This window comes from Balaenoptera musculus, chromosome 4, assembly GCF_009873245.2.
Source record: "Balaenoptera musculus isolate JJ_BM4_2016_0621 chromosome 4, mBalMus1.pri.v3, whole genome shotgun sequence".
NCBI classification, from domain to species: Eukaryota; Metazoa; Chordata; class Mammalia; order Artiodactyla; family Balaenopteridae; genus Balaenoptera; species Balaenoptera musculus.
Genome location: NC_045788.1, coordinates 63,458,831 through 63,483,907, shown reverse-complemented (window position 1 = coordinate 63,483,907; position 25,077 = coordinate 63,458,831). Strand labels below are relative to the sequence as shown.

The following is a 25,077-nucleotide window of genomic DNA, read 5'->3' as shown; positions in this document are numbered from 1 at the left end:
GCCTCAGGAAGAGCCCATCACGTGTCTTCAACAGCTTGTTTATTTCACAGACATGTGCTCATGCTTGTGGTTTTATATGTACACGTAAAATAAATTCCCATTTTCTACTAATAAAATTGTTATTGGTTCATGTGATAGAATTATATACCACATGCTTTTGTGGTAGTCTTTTTAAGGATTTTTTTATTTTATTTTTTTTTTGAATTTTTGAATTTTATTTATTTTTTTATACAGCAGGTTCTTATTAGTCATCAATTTTATACACATCAGTGTATACATGTCAATCCCAATCGCCCAGTTCATCCCACCACCACCACCCCTGCCCCCTGCCGCTTTCCCCCGTTGGTGTCCATACGTTTGTCCTCTACATCTGTGTCTCAATTTCTGCCCTGCAAACCGGTTCATCTGTACCATTTTTCTAGGTGTGGTAGTCTTTTTTTAAAAAAAAAAAAAATCTTCGTGGTCTGCTAAGAAAATTATGATTGCTATGAGCCAGGACACCTGGGTGACTTTAAAAACCGTTGCTTCAGACACATGACACCCCTTTTCCACCAACATATCACACACTCAGGCACATTTGTGCCTTTATCACACTGTTCCGCCTATGATCTCTAAACCCCTCTGCATTCCACAAGGTCCCATTCAAACAGCACAGCCTTCATGAAGGCTTTCTGCCCTCTGTCCCGAGATACAACCCAACTCCTTTAGTTCCTCCAGAAATCAATGAAGAAGAAACACTAGACATCAGAGAAAAGTAGTTAAGAAGAAAACACTACGTGAAATCTACAAGGGAGGAAATAATACATTGAGAAGTAAAATGTCGGGAACTCTTTAATTTACCAGGGTTGGTGGGGGCAGATACTGACAGAGTCAGTAGTAGTCATGAAAGGTTAGCACCTAGTGACTGCATTCATACAGAGAAGAGGGGAGGGAGAAGATGTATTATGTTTTTACTCTTGCCAGACATTCCGTTATGTGCTTTTGGAATATTGTATTTATTCCTCCTCGGAAATCTTAAGGTTTGCATTATCTCTATTCTACAAACGATAAGACTGAGTCTCAGAGAGATTGAATTTGCCCAAATTCACCCACTGAGCAAGTGGCAGAGCCATGAGGGAAATCCGGGTTCACTGCCCACACCTACTAGGCACTGGATATCGTCACTCAGGCTGTCCCTGAACAATCCAACAGCTCTGTGAGGCAGGAGTTGTGATTCCCTTTTTTCGAGTAGGAGACTGATGTGCAGAGAAGTGAAATGGCCTGCCAACAGTCACCTAGTTGTGATACCGGCCAGGGTTCTTGGCCTTCCGCAATCAAGAGAAATTGACTAGAGGCCGGACAAGAAATTCCTGCAAGGCTCTATTGGGGTCCCTGCTGCAGCAGAGGGGGAGCAAAAACAAGTAACGTGTTCCCTTGCTCACTCCCCAAGGGGGTTGATGAGCTGGTTCCTTATATGGGGCGAGGGTAGGGGTGGGTCCAGGGGTCAGGCCAGAGGGGTGGCTGAGGTGGTCTGCCCACCCCTTTGGTGGTGTTGAGTGCAGGGGGCATGAGCAGTGCCCTGCTTTTGCTCCGGACACCCTGTTTTTGCTTCCAGCTCTTCAGAAGCGGCAGCTGGGGTTTTTTTGGTCTTTTTGTATCTTGTATCAAGAATTTGCCCCAAAGCGCATGCACGCTGTTATCTTTAGTCCCTTATGGTTTCTTTGTATTTTGTTGCTCGAGGAGACATTTGTCCAGGTGCAAGCACTGCAGCAGAGGGTCCCAGGTCCCAGCCTGTGTCAGTTAGTAGTGATGGAGGTGAGCTAAGAAATGGGGGTTTGGCTCTTCATGTCCACCCTCGATTCACCACACAAGGAGTGCAGATGTAACTTAGTAACTGCAAGAGAAGGCTGTGAATCTGGGAAGCAGGGGGAGGTAGTTTAACCCACTGAAGATCTTTGAATAAATCAAGAACTGGTTCCAGAAGGGAGTCTATAGAGCTATTACCATATTACCATATGGATTACCTCGTTACAATTTACATTTGCAAGGTGTACACATAGTTGTAAATGAATGCTGCCTGCATTCCAGTCAGGATGCGTGGGTTGGAAAGGATAAAACATGGATCCCGTAATGAGAAAGTACATCTTGTCATTGAAGGCAGTTTAACACATAGGGAGGAAGAGGAAGACCATATTTAGCTTTTATATTCTATTGTGGCAGAGACAACCTTGTCAGGACAGACCCTGAGATCAGTTTCCTGGTTCAAGATGAACATTCCTAGGTGGGAAGGTCCAGCTGAAACCCAGATAACTATCCGAAGCAATTAGGTTATGGAGAGAGGAGCAACAAGAGTGAAGAAAGATTTCAAAGGTAGTTCAAGTCAAAGGGCACATGAAATCCTCCCAACCAGGATGCTACCTGATGAAGAAAATTCCTCAGTGGTCAGACTGAAATGTTGATCTTTCTTGCCTGCTTAAAGGAGATGGTCTAGGTGCCCTGGAGTCTATCCCAGAAAGCTGGCCACACTTAGGAGGAGCAGGCAGGCCCAAGGAGAAATGGAAAGCTGTTCAAGATTGCCAGCCCAATGGGCAAGGGGGCACCTGTTGGGGAGGATCTGGGTTGAACAAGTCGATGAAGAGGCTGATCCCCTCCTTCTGAACAAGGCCTGGATTTCCAAAATGCAAATGGGAGATGGGGGCATTCTGGTGCAGTATGAATTGCTCTGAGTTGCTAAGGGCCGTGATGAGGCTTTAGGGTCCCACCAAGCTCCATGTCACCCCAGATCTGGCTGAAATCAAACGCAGTGTCCCAGGGCCCAGGTGTTGCTGCTAAGAAAATGCAGCACCTCTCTCAGCCCACAACCTGAGCTATGGCAGAGCCCAGGTCACCCGCTTCTCAGTCCTCGCCTACCAGGTGGGCAGGCCGAAGCAGGCCATGCATAAAAACAAATCCACCAACAGAGGGTAACCCAGCCACCCCCTTTCTCGAGCAGAGGGTTTGCTGTTCAGTAGAAATCGCTTGCATAGTCACATGTTCATTCATCCTTTGGTGACCTCTTGCTAAGTGCCAGGTGCTATGTTTGGGGCTGGGTAATTCAGACAGGCGTCCAAAGGGTCCCTATTAGAGGAATTTGTCCCATGGGTGAGACGGACACATGAACAATGTGATATATGCTGTAATGGAGGGCAATACAGAGGTATGATGTTGGAAGCAGTCTTCGTGTGCCTTTTGGTTGATATCTGTAAGCATCTATGAGGTGTATCCCATGATTCCAAAGTGTGAAGGATCACCCCTCGAATGACTATATAAGACGCCTGACACCCTGTCCCCAAGTATCCATTCTAGCCCCCTCTCAGTCACATCTCGTCCCGGCCTGAACATCTACAGTTAGCCACACGTGAACAACTGCCAGTCCCTGGACCCTCCCGCGAGGCCTCGGTGTGTGTGAACACTGTTCTATCTGCCTGGAAGGCCCTTCCCTCCTCACTCTGCCCAGCAAAGTCCTAGTAATTAATCACTCAAGGGTTGGCCCAAATGTCAAGCCTCTCTGGTGCCTTCCTTGACCCGAACAGGATGTACTCACTGCTCCTTCGTTTGTACTCCCAGAACCCATTTACAGACCTCGGTTACGACACCTGCAAACATTGTATAATAGCTATTTGTTCCTGTGCCTTTCACCCACCTCCCACCAGACTGGGAGCTCTTCTCGGACAAGCCTCACGCCGAGGACACTGGCCACTCAACAAATGTTTTTGGACGTGGAAATGAAATTTACGGCTGTGTAAACTCCCGTGCGTCTTACCTTAATAAGGTAAGGGCCTATTAAAAGTGATAGCCCAGCCTAGTCTAAGAGGTGGGAAGGGTCGTTTGCCTTTCATGGCCAAACACTCCCATCCACTTATTACCTGGCCTCTACAGTGCTATGGGTGACGGGAGCAAGGGCAGGGGGCAGAAAAACAGTGTGGTAAAGTCCAATTTGTGGTTTTTTAAAGGCTATAATGCATATACTTAGATATGATTGTCTAGGCAGTAGAACATATTGAGAAACTGTTAATAGTGCATGATTCTGAAGAGTGGGTAGGGCTAGGAGGTGATGTGGGGTGTTTATTTTCCATTCTGTACCTTTCTGTGATCTTGAGATTTTTGTCATGAGTCTCTGCCACTTTTCAAAGAAAGAAGACAAGAAAATGAATTCTGTGACTATATCTTAAATGAACAATGAAAATCAGGTTGCAGTTTACCAAAGGACATATACTAGAGTCTCACTAGAGTGTTCAAAGCAACATCGTTAATAATAGCAAAAAACTGGAAACTGCCCAAATGTCCATTAACAATTAAATGGAAAAATCAGTTGTAATATATTCATACAGTGGGACACTGTACAGCAAAGAGAACAAAACACAAGTACACACTACAAAACGGATGACTCTTCCAAACATAATGTTGAAGAAGCCAGATACAAAAGAGTGTGTCCCGTATGATTCCGTCTATATAATGTACAAAACCAGGCAAAATTGATCCGTGATGCTGGAAGCCAGGACGGTGACTACCCTTGTGGAGCGGGAAGAGGGGCAGCCACTAGACTAGAGGAGGGGATGAGGGGTCCTTTGGGAGGGTGAGCTGAAAATATTCTGTAATCTGGATGCTAGATGCACAGAGGTGCTTGCTTCGTGAAAATTCATCAAGCTCCGCACTTACGATTTGTGTACTTTCCTGTATGTATGTTATACTTCAGTAAAAAGTAAACAAACACACGAAATAAGCCACAAATGAGATGCCTGAGCATTCGCTTACATCAAGCTGATAATCCCTCTTAAGAGTCAGATGCCGAACTTCTAGCCTCCTAGATATCCAGCGATGGCACAGCAGCGGGAGATGGCATCTAAACCATGGCCCCTAAAGGTTTTATGAGCACCTGCGTCCTGCCAGAGGCAGAGCCTGACTGCAGAGCACCCGGCACCTCTGTGCTGCTGAGCAGCCAGAGCTTTCCTGGGACGAGATGCTGTGCTCAGAGTCTACCTTTCCAGCCAAGTAGTTTGGCTTTTTAATGGGCGAGAAGGCAAAAAAGGGAGAGGAACAGGGGTGCGGAGAGGTTTTCAGGTGGGCTCTGGTTTTTTTTTTTTTTTTTTTTAATTTTATAGCTACTTTATTTATTTATTTATTTATTTATTTTTGGCTGTGTTGGGTCATCAGTTCGTGCGAGGGCTTTCTCTAGTTGCGGCAAGCGGGGGCCACTCTTCATCGCGGTGCGGGGACCGCTCTTCATCGCGGTGCGCGGGCCTCTCACTATCGCGGCCCCTCCCGTTGCGGGGCACAGGCTCCAGACGCGCAGGCTCAGTAACTGTGGCTCACGGGCCCAGCTGCTCCGCGGCATGTGGGATCCTCCCAGACCAGGGCTCGAACCCGTGTCCTCTGCATTAGCAGGCAGATTCTCAACCACTGCGCCACCAGGGAAGCCCCTGGGCTCTGGTTTAAATGGAAGCTGCCCTACGTCCCAGAGGTTGGGGGCCAGAGACAGACTATTAGCAAGAATCTAGGTGGGGAAAGGTCAGCAGAAGCCACCTACTTGTTTTAAACACGCTGATTGTTTGGCTTCAGGTGGCAATAGGCGGGAGACTGCTGCAGGGTGAACGGGCAGGCTGGACGCCCCATCTGAAGCCTTGTGATAGGATCCACACTGGTGGAGCATTTCACCTGAGGGCTCTATTACCAGTTGGGCAGAGTTGATCTTCCCTTTGTCCAACTCCAAATAAATACAGCCCCCTTCACAGGCCTGACAGAGCCCGAGCGGGGGTGGGCACTCACAAACCAAGCCAAGAGCTGAAAGAACCACCCGCCTCACCACCCGCTCTCCAGCTGCCACGGTGAAGCAGGCCCATGAGAGAAGGCACCTCCCAGCCCCACCATCCCCTCAGCCTGCTCGCCCAGTAGGATGGTGGGGCAACGCCACAAGCCTTTCACAGCTGGAGGAGGGCAAGTTCTAGGTTACCCTGCTACTCAGATTTCAGGGGCTCAAATCTGAGCACATCCAAGCAAGGGTTAACCCCTGGCCATAGGAAACTCTCCACTAACGGCACAGAAGGAAGCAAAAAGAGGACTCCGAAAGGTCAAAATAGATTTTGCTAAGTCTACACATTCAAATTCATCCACTTCCTCATTGGAGGGGGCCCTTTAGCTCTCACTCAGAACCCGTGGACGCCCGTTTCAAACTCCCTTGGTTTGTTGATTTCCAAGCACATGGTACATCGGAGGCAGAAAATCCCAGCGAACATGAGGGGCTGCTGGAAAAGCGTGTTCTTAATGTATTGAGAAGTTCCACTTGACAACCTACTATGGAAAAGGAGCAGGAAAACTCTAAAGATCAGACATGGGATCCCCCAGAAGCCCAGCAGTCTGAGGCTCTTTCATGCAGGGACCCTCCAGGGGCCTCAGAGGTGGAGCAGGATGCTGATGGGTGACGGGCTCAAGGAACAGGCAGCTCTGTCCTGCATGGCCGGACCCAAGGTCTAGGAGGCTCGGGAGATGCTGCGGAGTCACCAGGGAGCAGTAAAGATCCTGTTCTGGAGCTGGACTCCTTTCTGAAGGCAATAAGAAGCCATGGGAAGTTTCCAAAGATTTTCACCCTACGGTTCTGGTAAGGGTTGGGGCTTAAGGAAGAAATTCCTCAGCAGTCAGGAATCTAAATATAACATGTGCCCCCCAAGTTTTCTTGATAATGGATGTTTTATAAAGTCTAAGAGTTGAGAATTAGGAGAAAGAGGTAGGAGAGAGGGTGTCCTCAATCTCAGGAAATGAGCCGGGAGAGGAATGAGGCCCCACTAGGCCAGTGGGTCACAGGGTCAACCTATTGGATCAGAGGCCTGGCTTGTTCCTTCCTGACTGTGAAGCCTCAGACATGGTTTTTAAAATCTCACTTTGACCCTCTGTTTTCACATCTGCAAACTGGGTATTATCACCACCTCCAAGAAGGAATGGGAGCACTAAATGACAATGTATGTGAAGTGTCTTAGCACAGAGCCTGGCATCTAGGGGATGCTCAGTACAGGTAATTTCTAGTCTCTTTCTGACATGGCTCTAATGAAGACAAATTCGAGCTGGCCCAAGATAATAATTCAGAAGTCTGCCTGGATTTGCTGGAGCACGTTCCCAAGGAAGCACCGTGACTCCCAGGGGAATGGCAAGGAAGCAGCCAGAGCCCCAAAGGCAAGATGAGGGAAACTGACAGAGTTGGAAGATGGCTGGGGCTAAGACTTCACAGCAAAGTGTTTCGGAGCAAGGACTCTGTACAAGATCTGCGATGGGCTCCTGACTCCAACTCTTACTGGCTATGCGATCTTGAGCAAGTTACTTAACTTCTCTGTGCCTCAGTTTCATCATGCATGAAATAGGGATAATAATGGTATCTACATCACAGGGTTGTTAGGAGAATCAAGGGGGTTAGTATAGGCAAAGCCCCTAAATGGCCTGGTGCAGTAACATGATTTTTTGGTGTCAGCTACTGTCACTAAGCACACACACCTTCTCTGGAGCTGAGACAGCCCAGCAGAGTGGTTACTGGCCGGACTCTGGAGGGGGTCCCGTGGATACAGTCTCCCTCTGACTGTGTGCTAGCCATGTAGCGATTTATGTAACCTCCCTGCACCTAACCTTCCTCATCTGTGAAAAGTGTAGGTGATAATAATAGTACCTCCCTCAGAGGGCTGTTGTTGGGACTAAACGTGCTAATACATGTGAAGTGTTTGGAAAAGTGTCTGGCTCATATTAAGCACTCAGTAAATGTCAGCTATTATTATTCCCTGACTACAAAGAACCCTGAAGACAATATGGCACCTATTCGTTTGAAGAGACGTTGAATCTAAAAGATTTTCTTTTCTTGCCTCAGTTTTTAGGGTATTTATATCTGAATTTTACAAAGGAAGGTGTGACAACCAGATAGAATCCTTTATCCCTTGAAGACAAGAAAAACGTTGCTGCACCTTTTTGACGCAGTCCTCGAGTCCCTTCCCCTGTATTATACAAGAATGGGAAAGGACCACCCCCGCCAGGGTCATGTAGCCCACACCCTCACCTCCAGACAGGGCCACACTCCCTGCAGCATTTCGATCAGAGGAAGGGGAGGCACTGTCCCACTGTGAGAGAGACCAAGATCACCATGCTGCCACATTTCCCACTGCCATCTTGGTGATCAGCTCAAGGCAGGGTTACCTGCGTTATACTTTAACTCGCTTTTGGGGTTTTAGGGGAAGACTTTAAGAGCAGTCCTCTAAAGGGAAACAGAAGCTTTCAGGCTGGGGGCAAGGGACTTGTTTTTCTATCCTTCTGTGTTATTCCTCTGAAAACACACTGCAAATCGAAGAACAAGGGGCTAGTTATCCTACTGTGATTGAGTTTTGCTGTTGCCAGAGAACAAAGGCTAGATTGACACTAGATGAATGTTCCAGAGGGCTGGTCTCTCTTTTTGTTATCTTTTCCAGTCCCGTTTCTCTCCTGAAGGAGAGGGAATGGTACATCAGAACAGAGGCTGGACAAATCCTCCAATGTAAGTAATGTTCTTAGGAGGAAGGACTCGGTGTACTAAACAAAGAACTTCTAAATACCGACCCTTAACTCTTTTTAAAGGCAAAGATAATTCAAGAAGACGGGGAGTGGGATGGGGACGGGAGCGGGGGAGGTAAGTCACTAAGAAGGAGAAGCAGAAGAAAAGAAAGAAGAGGTGTGGAAAAAAAAAACATCATAAACACTTAACAGTAAGGAACAAACTCTGGGCCCAGGCGTCAGTCTGGCATGGTAGTTCATCATGAGTTATACCCTCACATTTCACAGCAGAGGCAAGGTGCCTGGGCCCAGGGCCTAAACCCCTGTCCAACACGAGTCATGTTCTCAGAGCTGGAGCAATCCTCTGAGTTCATCTACACCACCCAGTGCAGTAGTATCTCTGCACTAAATCTTTCTGTGTAAATGCCTCTTGTGATAGGAGACTCATTACCAGCAGCAGTATTCCTTTTGGGGCCACTCCAAACATTCCAAAGTTCTTCCGAACCCGATACTGAGCTAAAAATCTGCCTCCCTGTGACTTCAACCAGTTCTGCCCTCTACCATTTGGGGTTCAAATGATATTTCCTGGTGGTTTTCTGAGCAACAGAGGCACATGCTAAGTGGGCCACTTATGGGCTCTGGAGCCTGCCTGCCTTAGTGCTTATCCAGGTTCAGAAACCTACAAGCGGTGCAACTATTGGCAAGTTACTTAATCTCTCTGTGCCTCCGTTTCTTGTCTATAAAGTGCAGATATTAACAGTAGAGACCACTTCAGTTCTATTCTTATGAGGACTAGATGAGATAATCTGTAGAGAATTGTACATGGCATGAACAGGCTATACATTAAGTAAACTTCAGCCGTTGAAATGGTACAATAGATGGTGGGCTCCTCCAAGACAAAGACTGGATCTTACTCATCTCTGTAACTTTTTTGCTGAGCACAGGGTTTGGCCGAGTATTGAGTACAAAATAAATGTTTACCGAATGACTAAATAATTAATTGGCAAGAGCTTTACTCTGATGTAAATCCCTCCATGATCTCGTGTCTGTGACAATCTTCTCATAAAAACCCCTCCCTCAACTCCTCCCCTCCCCCCAACTAAGCTGCTATTTATTACTACTTAATCCAGAAATATCAGCTTTTCTCCCCAAGGTGGGATGGAGAGCCTTGGCTCGAGGCAAAGGTCATCCAAGTCACACTCCAGGCCTCAAGTCCAACCCCATGGAGGAAGTCGCTGTGAAGTGTCCTGCACTGTTTCTATAGCCAGTGTGATGATGCACCAAGGTTTATGTGGCCCCATGGGCTGCAGGCCTACCAGGCTGAGGCCTGAAGACAGATTGAAGCGAAGAGGAATTCAAAAGCTCTTCTGGAGAAACTAGATCGAGCAGAGAGAGATGATGGATGGGAGGAGGTGGGGCAGGATGGGGGCAGACAAGCTGGGGAGGAGGAGGACTGGGGAGCTAATCTGGGCCCCGAGTCTAGCCAGGGAGACAGCCCTCAGCAACACACTGGGAGCACAGCTGGGCTAGGGCTGTACTCTAGCCGCCAAACAGAAATAGCACTACCTGGAGAGGCACTAAGGGAAAACTCCACTGGAGCTGGGGTAGGTAGCAAATTGCTCTCCTAGGAAATTAAATATCATGGAACTGCTTGTTAAAAGTTCAGAGCGCTTTCCCACCCACCCGCTCATGCCCACCCCACTCTCTTGCAAAGTCTTATGCCTGGTCAGCACTGGGCCTCCAAACTCCCGGTTTCCTTTGGTGAATTCCAACATTTCTTGGCTATAAACAGACCAAGAACCCATAAGCAGAAGCAGAAAAGAAAGTGGGCAAATTTTTACTTAAAATTTTTTTTCCAGAAAGCCACACTGCATTCCCCATGGTAGTGGTATGAGGCAACCCCAGAGTTGCCTGGGGCTCCCTTTTCTAGGCGCACTCCCCTGATACTTGGCGTGTTTCTTCCCCACCGCCGGCACACGGGGGTGAACGGCAGGGCACACGAACAGAACGAGAACAGAAGAGCTCCCTCACAAGCCCCAGCATCCTGGGGGAGAGCACAGAGCCGCCCCACGGCCTTGCAGGAGGGGGCAGAGGGGGCGGAGAGGGGAGAGGACTGCTTATTCGTTTCCTGGAACACCCTGTTAAGAATCTCAGCAATTGCAGTTAGTGCCCGGTCGTTTGGCAAGCGGAGTAGCTTCTCGTCGTTCCCAGCTGCACGGGATCTAATTCGCAAACACACCATCTTGCATTCAACACTTAAATGGAAAACAGCAGCCCCGGGAGGGAGGCAGGCGATCTAACTCTGCAAGCCCGTTTCGGAGGGCTTTATGTTTCTATTTCTAGGTCTGCGGACTGGTTGGTGCAGTCCTCGGAGAAGATTTCTTTGAGCGCCGACCCTCCCTCATCTCGGGTCCAAAACCCACTCTGGCGGTTATAAACCGCAATTAGACGTGGGGAGAAAACGGGATTTGGTTGGGCCTTGGCCGGCCAGTATAAAATAGTAACTAAAGTCTGCTTGAGAGATCAGATTTTAAAGGGAGATGGTGCTAATTCTTCCCCCACTGGAAACATAGTTAAAGGAAATTAAGGCCTCTCTTAAAGGTAACTAAGATTAGAGCGGTCGGTTTCCGTTTTCTGTGTTTCCATGGGCCGAACGCCCAGGTCGGTCAGCGAGTTTCTCTCCGGGTGGAATGACGGATTCCTGTAGCCCGAATTCTAAAATGATAACTTCGCTTGGTGCTGCAGCTGCAAACGACTGGCGCCCAGCGGCCCAGTCCTGGCAGTGGTGTTGCTGGGGGGCGGGGTGGGGAGAGAAGTTAGGGGTGAATGGGGAAGGGGAAAGATCCAAGCCTCGGTAAAAAGTTGGGAGAGCTGCAGGGAAGGAAGGAACTGCGGCTCCTCGAGGCCCTCGGCCCCTTTAAGTTCTTCACTGACTCAGCTAAGCTTCCCCCCTCAGGTCGCGTTTTTTATGAATGAAAAACGTCCTTACATTCATTATATAAACAAGCCTGTGCTGATTGGCCAATGGCCCCCGGTGCATAAATTATGTAAAACAGACCCCTGAGACGGGGGGAGGGACGCGCTGTTGACCAATGGGGGCCGGAGTTGATGGGGCGGCTTGGCTGGATTTGCCCGCAGACAGGGTAAACAAGAGGTGATGGACAGCCGCTGGAGCGGCCTCGGGCCAATGGGGACGCTGCTGGGCTATAGCCGCGGGCCAATAGCAGAGGGCGGAGCGGCAGGCCGCTGGGGGCCGGGCCAGCGCTCCAGCCTGGTTGGCAGCTGCGGCGCAGAGTCCAGCGGCTGGTTCGCGGAGCGGTTCAGCGTCCCCGGAGCGGTTCGGCCCAGCCATTAGCCTAGGCGCCCAGGCCCGGTGCGCGCGTGCGTGAGCGCGCCTGCGCCCCGGGGCCGCTGCAAGGGGAGGAGAGCCACTGCCTCAGGTGAGGGGGCGTCGAGGAGACAAGGGGGCTTAGGAGGGGGTGTCCAGGAAGGGCCCAGCCGGCGAGAGTTCACTGGCTGATTCAGAATCCTCAGAGTCCGGGTGCACTTTCTACTGGGGTTGGGTCCCCTTCCCTCCCGAGGCTGACCACCCCCTCCTCCCGCGGCCGGGTCCGGTTCGGTTCCTGGGATGCGTCGGGCGGGGGCGGCTAACGGTTCCGGAGCTAGCGGAGAGCGGGTTTCCGCACGTCGCGGGGGAGGCGAGCGGGAGCGCGAGGTGCGGAGGCTCCCGGGTGGAGATGGAGGGGCGGGGAGTTGCGGGCTTTACAGTCTCTAGAGACCTGAGAGCCCCGAGGGGACTTGGAGGCTCGCGAGAAGAGGCACTCGGCAGATCTTCGCAGCGGGGAGGAGGGGGCTGAAGCAGCTTAGGGGGAATGTTTGAGAGTGATGCACCCCCACCCCAGCACCTGGAGGGGTTAAGTGACATAGGCATGTGCAGCCTCCGGGGTTGGGGGTCGGCCAGGAACTTATGAAGGCCTTGCAAGTTTCAGGTTGTGGAAAGCGGACACCCAGTCCTCCCACTCCCACCCCCAGCAGACTGAGGGCGTCAGGCTGCATGGCGATTCTCGAGAAATAGGAGAGCATCAGAACCGCGGCCTGGGGATGGTGGAAAAGAAAAAAAATGGGTGCGGAGGGCGGGGGATGGAGAGATGCTGGAGCCTCGCGCTGGATTTGGGATCTGACCGCGTTTTCAGAGGGGAGGGGACCTCTGGGGGAGCCGAAGTCCTGATTGAGGAGGGGTGCCAAAGAGAGATGTTTGGAAGGGTGTTTTTTTGGGGGGGGGGCTATTGGAGGCGGTTGGTAGCGCCTGGCGCCGCAGCTCGTTTTTATGAATGTGGGTGACTTTATGAATGAAGCGGGTTTCTTTCGTTGGCTCGCCGCTCCCTGCGGCTTTTTTTTCTTTCCCTTTTTGTGAATGAAGCATTGAGCTTTCTTCCTAGGACGCTGGGGTGAGGGGCCTGCGTCGGAGGCTGGGCGTGCTTTGGGAGTGGGGGCGGGGGCGCATCTGAAGGAGTTTTCTTGAATGGAGAAGGCTGGGAATTGGGTGGAAGTGTGTCTTGTTTTGTGAATGGGACCCAGTGAGAGGGATCCAGTTACAGCCTTTACCTGATGTGGCGGGCCGCGGCTCTCTCTCATTCATAAAACCGGGCCCGCTGCGCGCCGCGGGGGTGGGGCCTCGATTGCGCCGCTGCGCTGTGTTAAGTTTTTCCTGGGGGCCCCGGGAAGGGGGGGGGCACAAAGGAAGTGGTTTTAAAACTCCTGGATGAACTCGAGCCTTCCCTTAAGGCTTTAAAAAAAAATTACACTTTGAACACGATTTTTCTAGCCCTTGAACTTTGAGAGCTGCGTTAAAGATCCTTGATCCCTCTTTTGGGTTCGCTTCTTTCTTTCATTAATTTTTTAAAAGGTATTTTTGCTCTTCATGGTGAAGTATTTTTGCAACGTATTTCATCGTGAGACTCTTGAAAATCTCTCTCCCTCCGATCTCCTACCCGTTGTCCCCTTCTCCCAATAGGACATTTACAGAATTTCTAAGGCCGCGATTTATTTAATCTGACAGATTTTTGAAGGCTGCAGAGAACTCATTTTCTTGCCCCTCAACTCACTGCTGATGCCCTCAGATTTGTTTACGGGTTGGTGACATTGGGAAAGAAGCTTATTCTGAACGTTTTTAGCGCTGTTTGGAAGGCACGCAGGCAGGCTAGCCGAAGTGGTTTTTCTAGGAAGTTATGAAGTGTGCAGTTTGTTCCTCTCCCTCTTTCTCTTTGACTTGGAAAATATCTTATTACTTGGACCAAAGTGCTGAGAGGAGGCTGGCCGTGAAGGTTTCCTCGTATCCTGCTAACTTACAAAAATTGGATATGTTTCACACAGTGTGAAAAACAAATTGGATGGAATTGCCCACTGAGAAAAAGTTCCCTATCTAAAAATTTTATACAAGTTAAAGAAAAGATTTATCCTGAAGTGTTTCGCATTGCTTAGAGCTGGGATGAGTGAAATTAATGTTTCCCCCATTTTGTTGACTAACTGCGTTTTTGTTTGAAGAATATAAAACAGTGTTTGGGAAATGGCACTTTCCTAAAATTGTTAGTTTATACCTCTCAAATTAGAAAAGTTCCTCCTCTCCATTCTGACCCCCAACCTCCCTTCCCAGCCCCAACACTTGACAGTGCTGAAACAAGTTTAATTTTATTTTTTGGTCATGTTTGAGAAAAAATAATTTCACTATAATAAACTCATTTTTCTTTCCATGGATCTTTTGCTCTTAATGCTTTTTAAAGATCTGTGGTAGAGATGCATTTAAAATATGTGCAGTGGAATTTAGTTAACTTTATGTGTTACTTTTCATAGCTACTTTATTCTTTAAGAAGTTGGAGATATCACAGACATCTCTGTAAGTTGCCACGGAGATATCTGTGACATTACAGACACTACAGCTGTTTGGACAGAAGGTTTAAGTTTTAATAAAAAGTTGTGTATGAAGATAAGTATACCACTGATCGTTGTATTCCTGGAACTATTTTTAGTGTTTTACCACTGACCTACAAAATACTTTTAGAAACACTATGTATGTCAGATTCTTAATTGCAATAATTTGGAATGCTTAAACCCAGTTTTTCTCCTTCCTGTCACTGTACTGTCAAAAATTAAATTATGTCTAAAAAAAAAAAAAAACCCTAACACTACAAACACCCTGGGGAATATTCTTATGGAGAGAATCTTGAAATCGCCCTTTTTAATGAAAATAAGGCCTTTTTTTTTTTTTGGTAGGAGACAGGTAGTAGTAAACCTATAATTTTAATGACTAAATAAAAGAGAGAGAAAAAGATTAAAAGACTGACTAGCTGAATGGATTTGGGACTAAGTACACCATGAATCTTTGATGCCCTTAATCAAGCCCAGCATTAGTCTGTAAAGCTTACACCTTGAAGTGGGCTTTAATTACCTCAGAGAAAGGTAGTGATTTTGCACAGGCCCTAAAAGGACAAGCACTATAAAATTACTTCATTTCTCTTTCTTCCCCCCTCTCGGTTAAAATCTCCCAAATTCGTATTACAGGAGGACCCCTTTCCCCCCAGAAATTACTCAATGCTGAGACCTTCCAAAGTGACATTAGAGACATTGGAAGCACCATGGATGGTTTTTATGATCAACAAGTCCCTTTTATGGTCCCAGGGGTAAGTTTATGTGGCTTTTGGTTTGTTTTGTCTTCCCTCTTCGAACATGAGTCTTCTCCTTATTGGTTTATGGCACAACCCCCTTTGGACCCCTTTATTACACTTGAGTCTTCACTGTCTGTTGGCCTCTTTCAGAAATCTCGGTCAGAGGAGAGTAGAGGGCGGCCTGTGATTGACAGAAAGAGGAAGTTTTTGGACACAGATCTGGCTCATGATTCTGAAGGTAGTGAAGCTTTCCCCTCTGTTGTGGCTCGTTCACATGGCTCCCCGCGAAAGCTGCATGCAGCCAGCTCTTCCCTCTTCTCCCTAGCAGAAGAATTCTCCTCATTCTGGTGTCTTCTGTTTTCAATTCCAGAGTTGTTTCAGGATCTCAGTCAACTTCAAGAGGCTTGGTTAGCTGAAGGCAAGTTTCTTGGCTGTCCTATTTTCCACATAAAACATTTTACTGTGCTTTTTAATAAAACTTAAAGGTCTAAAATAAAAATCTCTTTTCCAGCACAAGTTCCTGATGACGAACAGTTTGTCCCAGATTTTCAGTCTGATAACTGTAAGTACCTTTCTGGTGGTGGCACATGTGTTCTGAAATTGTTTGGTCTTGGATCATCCAAGTCTAGAATACTCTTTCCAGTTGTAGCCAGCATATTTGGACAGTGGAATGTGTTTTGTTTCTTTTAATAATTCAAAGTTAACCCCCCTCCGAATTTGTTTCATTCCTTATTGAAATTACTTCTAAAGTGCTTTTACTGTATTGCAGGTGAGATTTACTGAACATGATTTTATCTTAAAATGTCTTTTTGCCTAAGAATTTTGCAAGGCTTCAAGATCCAAATGATAAATTAATTGAAATATATAAGTTGTTGGACCAAGCATCCATAAATCAGTCTTCCTTTTACAGTGGTTTTTTAGGGTTTGTTTTATAAATTAAATCCTTGATGCAAATCATGAGCCTGACTTTTTTTTCTTTTAAAGGTGCAGAAAATAGTTAATGGAAGATTCCAGTTAATTGTCGCTTCACCAAACATGTTGTCAGTTTTGTTTCTAGTTCAAAGTTGACAAAAAGTGGTCACAGAGTGACCTGATTTACACTTATTTTTCATGTAGTTGTCAGGACTTTATCATTCAGAGAAGAGTAAAAACTTTCTTAAAATGGTCTTTAAGTGCTCATATCACTGAGATAACAAATGCAGTGGGAGCTCAAAAGGTGGCTCTCTGTGCTGGCACAGGCGCGGTTCGCATTACACTGATCTTTTGGGGCTGTCCTCAACTGGTCTGGGAGATTTTATGGTCCAGGAAGAGCTATCAAGGACAAAGCTGGCTGATGAAATTGAGAGCAGCACGGGCAGCTCTAGAGAGCATTAGTTACTGGCGAAATGAGCAGGTTTAAGAGAGGCCTGGAGAAAATGCTGCCTCTCTTGAGAGTTGCATCATAGAGAAATTCGTGTCTTAGTCATAGTTTTATAATAGCAAGCACCTGAGCCAGGCAAGGATTCGATTCTCATTTTGCACCAACCACATTCTTCCAGCTTTGTTTTATCTTGTGTGTGTGTGTGTAAAAATGCCACTGGGAGAGAGCATATCTTTGGGTCTAAGTAAAAGTTGGGTGTTCTAAATCAATAAATGAAAGACCAGAGGTACCAGCTGAACATTCTTTAATGATAGGCCTCGTATTCAAGGTGCAGTGCTGGGAAACTTTGAAAGGGAACAAACTGTAACCCACAGATGCATGGTTACCTTAGCTTTGTCACAGCTTGCTGTGAATGTTTTCTATAGGAGAGTAAATGCGTGTTAATTATTGCCCTCTGATTGCTTTCAAGTGATTGGGAAGCTTGCCACTAAAAGACTAAATAAAGATAACCTAAATTGTGTGTGTGTGTGTGTGTGTGTGTGTTTGCAAGATAAAAGACAGGATTTGTAATCCTACTTCGTTCCTTGTTGACAATTTTGCCCAGCCTTTCCGGTTCTTGCTCAGAGCAGCATAAACTGCAGTCTGTTTGGGAGGTGGCTTTCTTGGCAGAGGTAATGCTTTTATGACACTTTTGTTTCTCTGTAACCCAAAAGAGTTAAAAGGAAGGTGAGATGACTGCATTCAGGTTGATTTCATGTGCTGAATCAAAGGTGTGTTCTTTAGAGAAAGATGTCAGCAAACAAGATTTATATTTGGAGAGATATTTATCTGCAGGAAGAAGCTAAAGTGAAGGAATCAATAAATGTGTTTTGGCTCCTTAGAAATAATTCCTGCTCAGCAAATAGAATGTGCTAACTTCTTTAATTAAAGTGCCATACCTAAAATGGAGCTGCTTTGGGAGATGTTTCTGCTTACCAAGTGTGATGTGTTTCTTACTTTGTTTGCTTTTTGCTTTAACTTCTTAAGGTTGAGCTTTTCTGTCTTTTAAGGATAAAGCAGATGGTTGAGTAGCCTCAAAAAGTCTCTTAATAATTCTTTCCCCCTGTCTGACTCTTATTTCTGGAGATGGAGCTTCAAGAAGGATCGATTCAAACAGAGGTTAGGCAGGAACACAAATGTGGGGAGGTGTATCCTTGAGCCATTTATCCTTGCTGTTACATGTGTAACTGCTTTGACTGCAGTTGAGACAGGCAGTGTAGACTCATGGGAGCTGGCAGAGCCCAGGGCTGGGCAGAATCTCTGTGAGTGCATCTCACAACCTCCTGCTGAGGATCAGCTTCCACTCCAGTCACCTTCTGGAAGAACCCATGATTGTTCCAGGGGAGGGGGGGAAGCTCATTTAAATTTAATGAAATCTTATGAATTGATTTGAATCACCCGATCAATGAACTATGAACCAAACTCACACTTGCTAGGTAAAGCAAACCTCTTCCCTAGGGTAGCAGAAACGTTTGTTTCTGCAAATATTCTTCTGTGGCCTGCCACAAGTAGTAGTCTACCTTTCCTGTTACTGATGATTTGATTAATTTTCCATCTTGTATGTGTGAGAGTTTTTGTGTGTGTGTGAGAGAGAAAAAGAAATACCAAGTAATGTGGGTAACGTTTTATTTTAGAACGTCAGGTTTGAAGATTATGGCTTACCTTTTTTTTGATAAACACTGTAAGCTCAACTTCTAAAGAGATTATATTTTGTAAATTTTCTAGATTTGGGTTCCTACCCATAGACATCCATCTATAAGTGTGATTTAAATAAATGAAACCACTGTTCTTATAAGTCTTATAGAAATGCCCAGCCTACTTCTAGTTGTATAGATTTCCCCTTACATCACGAATTCAGACATTAGTAAAGTATCCCCCACCTGGAAACTCCTAAAGGTTACATTCAAGGGAATAGAAAGTTTAACCTATAGACATAGGCGTTCTGCCAATGCCATCCATCGTCCCTTGATCCTGATAAATAATCCTGAAGATCCCAGATTGTTTGAGCTAGAGGTCCCTTGTAGAGATGGTCTTGCCTAACCCTTTCATTTTACTAAAGGGTCTTGCCTAACCCTTTCATTTTACTTATGACAAGGTCCAGATAGCTGGGGAGACTGACTAGTGATTGGGGGCAACTGGGAGGGGTTAAGTGAAAGGAGGGGGGAAAATGTATAAAATCATATCCTTGAAGAAGCTCTCACAAAGCTGCAGAGCCAGGGAGCACTGTCACGGTCAGGGCTGCTCAGGGCTCTCCCTCATTATTTCAGATACCTGGAGCTGGCCCTCAAGAAGGCCTGGGAGAGCGCTGGCTGCCCAGTCTAACCCACAGTTCTCTTCATTCTACAATCCCAAGAAACCAATTCAGTATCTTGGTGCTTTGAGTTTTTTCATGTAGGATTTGGAAGAAAGAGAAATTATAAAACAGAAAAATTATGAAACACACATGTTTCCTAGAAGACATTAGTGTGTATACAGATAAAACTATGAGTATATATCCTGTATATTATAAATGTGTGTGTAGCTACATGTGCCTTAACACACAGAGCTACGAAACCACGAAATCTGGGTCAGTAGATAGATGTGTAACACACATTTTTACTACACATTTTCACAGAATTAGCTGCAAATCAAAACCATGGATAAGAATGGAACTCAAAGTGCTTAGATGTGGGGTAGGGGTGGGTAGTCAACATTCATTTTTCTGAGCTGACTGTTTGGGCACCTTAGGGTAATTACTAGATTTTAGCATATATAAATGGGTTTTTTTTTTTAATGCAGCTTTCAGTTCTGATTTTTAAAAATCTCACTCATTTGTTTGAATTGTGATATTGTGACTGTTTTACCTGTCGGCATTTTGAATAACTAAAATATTTTATGCTGGGGAGAAGGTGTGGTAAAATCTTATTTTAAAAGATGGTCTCTGTACCAAATATAATTTGAAGAATTGTTTTAAAATCTGAATGACCTTATTTTCCCCTGGAAGTGTTCTTTTTAGATCTGTGCTTCAAAAAGAATGGACCGACTGGAGGAAGTAAGGGTAATTGCCTAAGGACTGGCTAATTAACTGATAAAAATCGACATTTCATAAATACATTGCAATAGATGACTGGGGAAATAGGATTAACTGTTATGGCAGCCCTTGAGCTTAAAATACATTGATCTTAATCCTGTTTCTATATGATATTATTCATCTGGTTTTTTTGTTTGTTTCTTTACTGCATAGGAGGTTGATATGGTAGAGGGAGTGCCTTCCTTTGGCAGAGGGCACATCATTTTGGCCACAGACATGATGTAGCAAAACTGTACATTTACTTGCTCTGTGTCCTTGGGCCATTTCTGTATGAAAGGAGCATCCTAAAGTCTTTTTGTTATAAAAGGTAAGAGAGAAAACAGTAGGCACTTTAAAAATAAGAGGCTTGAGGGAGTCAAGCCTATCATTTTATCCTTATCCAGAGCTGGTAGCTCTGAAGGTAGGGAGAAGAAACAAGCGTGCTAAAGCAAGAGGATGAAAACTGGAGGTTATTTGACTCCAAGTTTTACAAACCTTTCAAAGTCTTTGTTAGCTAGCCCACTCACCACCTTACCACTGAGAAGGGACTAAATGATTTGAAATCCTTCCTGTTTTGATAGCCTCCAAGATCCCTAAGATGCTGGACTCTTAAGGACCCAAGACCTAGTGTTCCCATTTATCAAACAGAGCCATATGTTTACACGAAATCTCTTTTCATCTGACTTTAATTCAGTTAGGCTTATTAAAAACAATAGATTTTTTTTCTCTTCCTCTTCTATGTCTCTCTGCTCTCAGTCCTCTAATAAAACCCAGTATCCTTTCCAATCATTTGTGTTTGGCGCAAAAGACTTGGAATGGGGAATTACATCTACGTCTGCCGGGCAGATCACTTTTGTAGATTCCAGAGGTAACAAAATCCTGGCATCAATCAAGAAATTACAGTCTATCCCCTGTTTTTCAGCATTCTTCGGCTTTATAAGATTAAGACATGGGTAGACTGATAAAGCTGGGGATTTGTACTATCTGCCATTTCAACCATCTAGTAGTATCATTGTTTTAATTTCAATCCTAGAAAAAAATATTACCGCTGGTGGGGTAGGGTGGGGTGTGTAATTCTCTACCCAGAGACTGTTCCCTCCACGTGTTTCTGCGGTTTTCATGGTGGTAAAGCACATCCGGGCTCAGAGGCTGACAGCCCCCTCTCGGGCACATGGCTGCCCTTGAGGCAGCTTGGGCCCCATCTGTGCCCTGGCACACAGTGCTTCTCCACTTGGAATCCAAGGAGCTCAGAGTCTTGTCATGTTGCAGCTCCCAGCTCTTGGACAAGTGCCAGGCATGTTGATGCCAGTACCGGATTAGGTTTCTTTTTTAAAAATTCATTTTGTGAACTCATCAAGCTCATTTAACAGAGGCTTTGGTCGTCAGTTTCTATCATTGTCCCATCCCTCTAAGTGGCTCAGCTTAAAATAAAGGAGAGACAAGACACTAAGCCCCGAGTGTGTCTGTGGGTGGATGCCCGCACAGGGGTGTGTGTGTGTGTGTGTGTGTAATCACAAGGTAAGTACACCTTTGGGCTTGGCAGGTAAATGACAGATGTTAGCAACTCAGATGTTAAAGTTGAGAAGAGCCTCCTCATGAAGGAGGCTCCCCTGCCTAACAGAAAGAAACATCTAGAGGAAAGTTGCAGCCAAGGGTGAAGATTCCAGGGAGCAGGATAAGATCTAGCTATTAAAAGGCCAGGAGTTTGAGACTGATCTGCAGAGCACTCAAGGTGTTGAATGGAGAGTCTGTAGTTAGAAAGATGCAGAGAAATGCTTCTGGTGTCACTATCTGAGTTCACTGGCTGTGGGAATGGGGGCAGGCAGTGAGAAGAGGTCCACATAAGACATTTGAAAATAGTCCAATAGGTTTCGAAAAAGAAGAAAAACCCATGTGCTAAAATTTATCTCCTGGAGATAAATTTTCCTAAAGTAGTACATTCTGCCTTGAAATAAAGTCTAGTTGTCACACTGGCTTCATAAGATCACACTTAGGGTGATTATTGAAGGTTTGAGAAGAATAGAAACCCAACCAGTTTTTAGCCTTGTACTTTGCGTTGTCCTTGGAGTAGATTTCACTCCCACCCCCACCCCCAGATCTCCTGCCCTTCTCTTTTGATGTCTCATGAGCATGCCCGGGGGGTATTATAAACTTTTCAGGCCGGATGCAAAGCCAGGAAAAGGAACTGTGAAACTGTTCATAATAGGTAGCTCGACCCCTCCCCCTCTGCAGCCAGAATCTAGTAGTGGGTGTCTCCAGAGACCCACTCCCTTGGGGAGGAAGCCAGGTGGCTCCCGATACAGCTATTGGCAATGAATGGAAAAGCAAGGAGTCTGGAAAGGCTGGCTTCCATAGGGAGCTGTCCTCTAATGCAAACCAGTTCGTCCCTGAGGGCAGGAGAAATACCGCTGAAGTCTGTTTCTCTCAGCTGGTAGCTACAGTCAGAGTCTGAAGTGGGCCGCACAAGACAGATTTCTTTTGCCAGAGGGCACTTGCCGACCTCACTTGGAGCTGACTTGCACACCCTTGCGGATTTCAGCCAGCGTCTTGACCATCTGAATCAGGGAGAGTGCAGAGCACGCCTGCAGGGTCTGAATTTCTTACATAAACACAGCGCGCCGGGCGAGCAAGCGTCCCTGCGGCGACAGCTGGGCTCTGCTCCGTCGGCCCCAGTGAGCTGAGCTGCTGAGTACCCCCCCTGGCCTGAATGGAGCATTCCAAATTGGTTGTGAATGGAGGGCGGGGCTCCCTTGCAGACTTTTTCAATGAATAACCAGACCCCATTGTGCAGGCTGTGGAAAAACAACCAACTCAAACAACACTGGGACTGTTAGAAATATGCTGGTGATTGGCAGTTTGGAGAACCTCCAAAATTAGTTTCCTTTGGCTTCCCTGCTGCTCCCTGTTCTCCAAGCCTGGGCTTAATGGGGTTTGAGTTTTCTTTTAAGTGCTGACTTTAACCCTCCAACTGCCAAGCTGGGGGCCTGGGCTTAGGGAAGGGCTGCTACTGACCCATGGGCCCGCCCCCCCTTTCTTTGTCTCCCATTTTAGACTGTAGCTGTCTAAAGGGAGTGATAATAAGAGAGGGTGGTTTAAGCTTCCCTGGAGAGAGAGGTGTTGAGACTTGATCTGAGGATATTACCCTTTTATCTCTTGGTTCCCGTGGGGCTGTGGCTTTATCTCCCCACTGAAGAGTCCTGCCTGCTCTTCTCCAGTCTTTACTCCAGGCCTGAAGAACGGGTGATTTTCTGCTATAGCACTTCTACTTAACATTTTAACATGGGAGGGACCTAGCTGTAATTTCTCGACTCCTTGGCCCTCTCTCTCCCGGTTAATTTCGCACTGTGGTCAGATACCTGTCATTTTAAAATGACCCCAGACTGGGCCTCAGCTATGGGGGAGCCTCACTATGGCAGCAACCCTCCCATGGGGTACTCATCAAATGCCTTTTCTCCTCAATTAACATCCCAGGAAGTACCAGAAAGAACCCAGCCTCTGAGGAACCCCAACACCAGAGTGGCTTTCTCACCCCCAAACTAGGCCAGGTTCTAGGGGTACACTTGACTCAGGATCGCCCACCCTAAACATCTTCCAACCTCTTGGCTAACAGCTCGCAGACATACCCCCCCCCCTTCCCCACCTCAAAGGGCCATGTGGGCTAGACCAGGGCTGTATGATAAGCATAAAAAGGACAATCCTTTAAAAAAACAAAACTTAATAGTAATGATCCGGTGCCATTTCCTCAGGGTTTTAAATTAAGAGCTCTTCTTAGTTCCTGCTTCTCATCCTCACAACCTAACAAGGCTGTTTGCATTTGTGTTTTTGCTGTAAGGATTTTTTTTTTTCCTGAAATGTTTCCCTTGCTGTAAATTGGTCTTGCAAGAATGTCTTCCCTTCCCTATTAAAAAAAGAACAGGCCTGGGCAGATTGTCCTTTTGTGAGAGAGTTTGAAACCTCTCAGGAGGTAACCCTAGATATTGGCTGTGTAAGAGGATGCTGATACTTGTGCTTCTCCAGAGGGGCTGAGGAGGACTTCGCTTACATAAACACTTTTCAGCTGAGTGCCTGGAAATGCTTTGTAATTGCCTGAAAGGGCACTTAAGGAGGGTCTTTTATACTTTTCCCATAGAAAAGGTAGAATAGAAGAGGGGGGATGTCTCTTCTACTTGGCTGCCCACGGTAAAGACCAGATCCTGGAAGGCCTACCCCAAGTTTCCGAATCTGAATTTTAACAGAGAATAATTCCGTAGGGATAATGTCACTGTGCTGAGGGGGCCTCAGCAGAGTCAGAACGTTTCTGCTCCTCTTCAACTTCGTTCTCTTTCCTTTCCTTCCGCACCAGCCTGGGATCTTATTTCTTGGGGAATAAGGAGAAAACAGCGTAGGGCTTTAATGTATTCTGTATTTTGACATATTAAACAAGGTCTCTGCTTCCCAATTTCCATTCCTGTCGAAACAAGAAGCAAACAGTTTCTCTTAGGCGCTAAGTGTGTCCAAAAGCAGAGAACCCCTGTCATGTGTTTCTTCACGTCTGCCTGAGCCGTTGCATGACGCTCTGCGCGCAGCCGACACTTGGGGAGTGTTTTGCACACCACCGCTCTCTGTTCTGTTCCCTCCCCGCCCTGTTGCTCAGCAGGCCCCAACACCAGCCTCCAGCCTGCAGGGAAGTAAGTTTGTAACATGAGTTCTGAAAGCCCGTGGGATGACCTTAGTGATAGAAAAAAACTAGCTAGCGCTATTTCTCATTTTCTGATTCCTCTTTTAAACACATACACTAGCCAGGTCTTCCCAGGCTGCATCTAGACTTTGTGTGGCTAATGCTGTTCCCCAGTAAGGCTGTATGTGTGAGGGGACAAGTCACAGTTTAGGTACCCTTGACACACTTGGTGCGTTTCTGCTCTCAGGAGCGTCGGGGTTATAAATAGAAGGGAATGGTTCTCTCGTAGGAGAAGCCTATTTCTCTAGGGTTTGAGTTTTCTCCCGTCAGACTTTTAAGATGAATTTTAAACTTGAAGGTAAAATTTTCCACAGTGATTAAATCCCACTTCAAATATTGTTGATGCTTTAATGCCAGTTTAGATGAAAATCAAATAAACTGGGAATAAATTATAGAAGGGGTGTGAGGTTTGGTCTTGCATTTTTTTCCATTCAGGAGGAATGCGCTGTTTCCCCCCCTTCCCTGATGGTGTGTTCTGCCGTGAGCAGCCCTTCGTGGTAGAATTTGCTGTGGCTGACGGAAAGCCCACAGTGGGGGGAGCCAGCCTTTCACCTCTAACCGAACCCGAGTTGGGAGAACAGGGCTCTATTTAGTTCTCTCTCTCCACGGTAAAAGTTAAGCAAATAAGTTGTCTATCATAGTAGTTTCTCTGTGGCCTAGAGTTTTGGGATGTGACACTCTGATGCAATTAGAAATATTCGTTCTGTACAAAATATTTTCATGGCAGAGCCCCGTA

At 46.4% G+C, this 25,077-nt stretch overlaps 1 protein-coding gene across 1 annotated transcript in view; it reads left to right on the top strand.

Annotated features, from left to right (window-relative positions):
- Positions 1-11,808: 11,808 nt before the first annotated feature.
- ETV5 (ETS variant transcription factor 5) overlaps positions 11,809-25,077 on the top strand; it is a 55,975-nt gene continuing 42,706 nt past the window's right edge. Inside the window, exons 1-5 of the mRNA XM_036851279.1 lie at positions 11,809-11,954; positions 15,073-15,191; positions 15,327-15,414; positions 15,547-15,594; positions 15,688-15,738. Of these exons, the coding sequence (XP_036707174.1) occupies positions 15,147-15,191; positions 15,327-15,414; positions 15,547-15,594; positions 15,688-15,738 (232 nt within the window). The 5' untranslated portion in view covers positions 11,809-11,954; positions 15,073-15,146. The remainder of the gene's footprint in view (positions 11,955-15,072; positions 15,192-15,326; positions 15,415-15,546; positions 15,595-15,687; positions 15,739-25,077) is intronic.